The sequence below is a fragment of the Antrostomus carolinensis genome, unplaced genomic scaffold (assembly GCF_000700745.2).
Source record: "Antrostomus carolinensis isolate BGI_N321 unplaced genomic scaffold, ASM70074v2 scaffold52150, whole genome shotgun sequence".
Lineage (NCBI taxonomy): Eukaryota > Metazoa > Chordata > Aves > Caprimulgiformes > Caprimulgidae > Antrostomus > Antrostomus carolinensis.
The window spans coordinates 539-4,441 of NW_010291643.1; the positions used below are offsets into that span (position 1 = coordinate 539).

At 39.5% G+C, this 3,903-nt stretch overlaps 1 protein-coding gene across 1 annotated transcript in view; it reads left to right on the plus strand.

Annotated features, from left to right (window-relative positions):
- Positions 1–898: 898 nt before the first annotated feature.
- Positions 899–3,903, plus strand: part of LOC104531697 (MAP kinase-activated protein kinase 3) — a gene marked incomplete at its 5' end in the record, with an annotated part of 6,298 nt that continues 3,293 nt past the window's right edge. Inside the window, 3 exons of the mRNA XM_010176675.2 lie at positions 899–974; positions 1,154–1,278; positions 2,440–2,525. Coding sequence (XP_010174977.1) covers positions 899–974; positions 1,154–1,278; positions 2,440–2,525 — 287 coding nt within the window. The remainder of the gene's footprint in view (positions 975–1,153; positions 1,279–2,439; positions 2,526–3,903) is intronic.

The following is a 3,903-nucleotide window of genomic DNA, read 5'->3' on the forward strand; positions in this document are numbered from 1 at the left end:
CTTAATTTTTTGGCAGGATTGGTTCTCTTCTATGATGTAAGCTTTTATAGTGTTTTGTATTGAAAGATATTGGTATTCATTGTTAGCAGAGAATTACGATAGCAATATTTTTTTCTGATGTTTTCTTCCATATTTTTGGAAGCTGAGATTAGCGATAAAATGCTAAAGAATTTACACATATAAGTTTTTATGCCTTTATATTTGTATGTAAACAAGCTGCTATTTTCCTTCTCCACGCCTTTTTATAAAGCAGCATGATTGCTCATATGTTTAGAGAATCATTTTCCTTACAAAATCAAGCTCCCTGCCAGTTCACCTGCCCTATGGGGGGAAGGGGGGGCGGGGAGGGGAATCCCCTTTTAACACAGGATCACAGAATGGTGGGGTTGGAAGGGACCTCAGGAGATCAGCCAGTCCAACCCCCCTGCCTAAGCAGGTTCCCTACAGCAGGTTGCACAGGAATGTATCTCTATAATTTTGTTACTTAGTAAAAAATATAATGCTCTGGTGGCCAAAGAAAAATACTTTGCTCTGTAGTTGCTGGAGCAAGACACACTCTACTTGGGTACTGTTCAAAATTTCATCGCAGCTCAAGTAGATCCTTTCTGTTCTGACTTTGGGAATGTATGCTCCTGCCTGTTTCAGTGCAGTGTCTCTTAGCTATAGCTCCTGCTTTTCTGTAATCTTAGTGCTTCCTTGAGCAGAGACACTAAGGTGAAGAGTAGGCTCCATTCCTTCTTTTTAGGAACTTGTCAGTAAGAATACTACCCAGTTCCTGCAATGAGCTGCATTTTTTTAATGCCTCCGATATTTGTTAAGTGTGCTGTTATTTATGAGATGATGGAGATGAAAGGAAATATCTAGTACTCTCATAATTTCTGGTTTTAATCTTCTTCAGCACCAGAAGTCCTTGGTCCTGAGAAGTATGACAAATCGTGTGACATGTGGTCATTGGGAGTCATCACATATATTCTGTAAGTATTTGCAAAGAAGATTAATGAATAGAAAAAGGACACATCTTATTAAATCTGCACTTACAAGTAATTAGTCACTAGGATAATGCAACGTGCAGAAGAATATGAGCTTTTACGGGACTTTTTAAGAGATGAAAGGACTTTCCTAGTTATAAGAGTTCTTTTGTACACTCTTACAGCCTGTGTGGGTTCCCTCCATTCTACTCAAACACTGGTCAAGCCATTTCTCCAGGGATGAAGAGGAGAATTCGGATGGGGCAATATGGATTTCCCAATCCAGAGTGGGCTGAAGTATCAGAGGAAGGTAACAATGCTCACTGCTACTGATGAGTATGTGCATGGTGTGCAGTGGTAGAATACTTACAAGAGACTACTTTTAAAAACCTGTCTTAGTCTTTGTTTCTCTTTTTTTAGAATTTAAATTAATTTTTTGTAAGGTGATGCAGAGAACGACTGGGAACTTGGACACTACCCAGCAACAATGACTACTAAAAACTTTCTTTCAATTCCAGCTAGTGCTAGTGAATGCTGAGATTAAACCCTCTTGAAACAAGTGTCTTTAATCCTGAGAAAGCAGACTGCCAGGATAGCTGCAATGCAAGCTGAGTTGAAAGAAAGGCAAACTGTCTTAAGAACTCATTCAGTCTTTGCCCTCCTTCGTGATACAGCCAGCAAGGATGGCAAGTTTTCGTGCTATTTTTTTTGTGATGTGAGAGCTTGCCAGCCAGCGCTTAAATCAAGGTCAACAATTTATTTTGTGTAAGTTATTGACCAAATAATCTTACAGGGCTCTGTTTGTGGTCCCCTCCTTTTGTTTCCTTGCACATTTTAGACTCCAGGTAATCCCTTCTGTAAACCTCCTTTGCAGCCTCTCTCAACAACTAAAGTCTCAACTTCTACCTCTGACAGCTTCTTACAAGCATTTAGTTATCTTGCAATCAATGTTTCTAAAAAATAACTCTTATTCAAAAGTTTTTCTAGGTTCTCCCAAGGAGGTTATGTTTAAGTCTTTCTAAATAATGTCCCTTGGATGTATTGTCTGCTGTCTGCCCGCATTAACGAAACTCTTGTCCAGACTCTCATCATCTCCTATCTCAGTTACTTAATACTCTTGCTTTGGCAGATACTGTGTTCATAAAAAGCTCGGCAGCTTTTTGTTCCTGTTTCTCTTTTATTCAAGTTCTTGCTCTCAAAACAGTTGGTTTGGTAATGTAGATAGCATAGCTGAATCCCCAGTCCTTTGTCTTTCCTTCTTACCTGTTGCTTTGGATGTTTTCATGTTCTTCCTCTTTAAACATAATAGCCTACCACACTGTGCATGGCTTCTTAACATGGTAACAGCAGTAGGTAAGTATTTTGAGTTCTGCAAAATTATCTTTCCTCATTCAGCAGGTCTTTGTGCTCTGAAGGTTATTTGGGAGCGCAGTAGTAGACTACAACACACCATGTTGGTCTTGTTTTTCAGCCAAACAACTGATTCGCCACTTACTGAAGACTGACCCAACAGAGAGGATGACAGTTTCTCAATTTATGAATCACCCTTGGATTAATGTGAGTTTTATATCTTTTTTGCAAAGGATGATGAATTCTTCCATGCAGAACTTGCATGTAACTCCATGTGGCACAGCAAGAGAAGGATGATGATTACTGTTAATAACTTCATTAACCTCCTGTGCCCTCCACAGAGGGTCATCTGCCTGTAGAACCATAATTCTTCTTGGTGTTACCAGAGGACACACAGAGAGACACCCACAATAGCATCCTTGGAAGTGAAAGCTGAATGTATCTGTATCATCTGCGAGCAGCAGTCACTGTTGACTCTGCAGCATATGCATGTGTTACTCTCTTTAAAAATATAAAAATAAACTGTATGTACTTACCTCATCAGTGCAGGATTTAAAGAGAGCTATTATTAGTGGTTTCAGGCACCATTGTGCATAGCTGTACTAGTGTGAACACGGTCCTATGCTTAATGGGAATTCTCATCCCTGGCAGAGTTTGGAAATGTGTGTGGGAGGAGCAAGGGTCTTGGCTTAGTGCCCTGTAAGAGATCCCCAGATAGGGTGGTACACAGAGCTATTAATGGTCCCAGTTCAGCTTTCATTCTACGACCTGATTGAATTTACTTTTCTTTAACAAATACTTGTGGGGAAAGAAAGAATAAAAGACTCTTAATAGTACAATATTAATTATTTCAAAGAAGAGAGACAACAATCTCAAGAGTTAGCAAGCTGAGTTTCAGGCTGTCATCTCTGCTCTGTAGGTGTCACTCAAAATAATAGATTATACTTATCACATTGTGCCTAAAAGGGCACCAGTCTTGTTTCTAGCTGCTGAAAAAATAATCAGCCAGGAAGAGAATCACTTGTACTGTAGAATGCCTTATTCTCCCATAGTGCTTTCTCTGTCTGTGCTGATCCACAGAGGAAGGGGCAGAAACAAAGACATGACTAATAGTCAGCATTTCTATAATGCCTGTTTGAAGATCTGAAAGCCCTCAGAACCATATAGAAAGGTAGCTGACGTGATGAAATAGGTAGATGCCTTCATTTTGAGTTGTGAAAGCTGAGAAATTAAGGTTACAAAGACTCTGTAGAACTGGAACAGAACCTAAACAATGTTTCTTAGTCCTTTTTAACCAAATAAAAATGTAATCACTGTTCAGAATAAATACCTCCAGCTTTAAGTGTTTGGAGACCCAAGAAGTAGGTGTTCCAGAAGTCAGCAGGCGATGGATTTCACAGAATGAGTGCCTAATAGCTAAGGAAGCTACCACCTACAGTGACATGTCTTACTTGAAATATAGCCAATTAATAAGGAGGAGATTAGAGACAAGGTCTATAGACTCTGCTGCACCAAAGAGCCTTGCTAGAATACCATTCTTGGAAGAATGCTTTAGGAGCTGCAGATTGGCTTTTTTTTTTTTTTT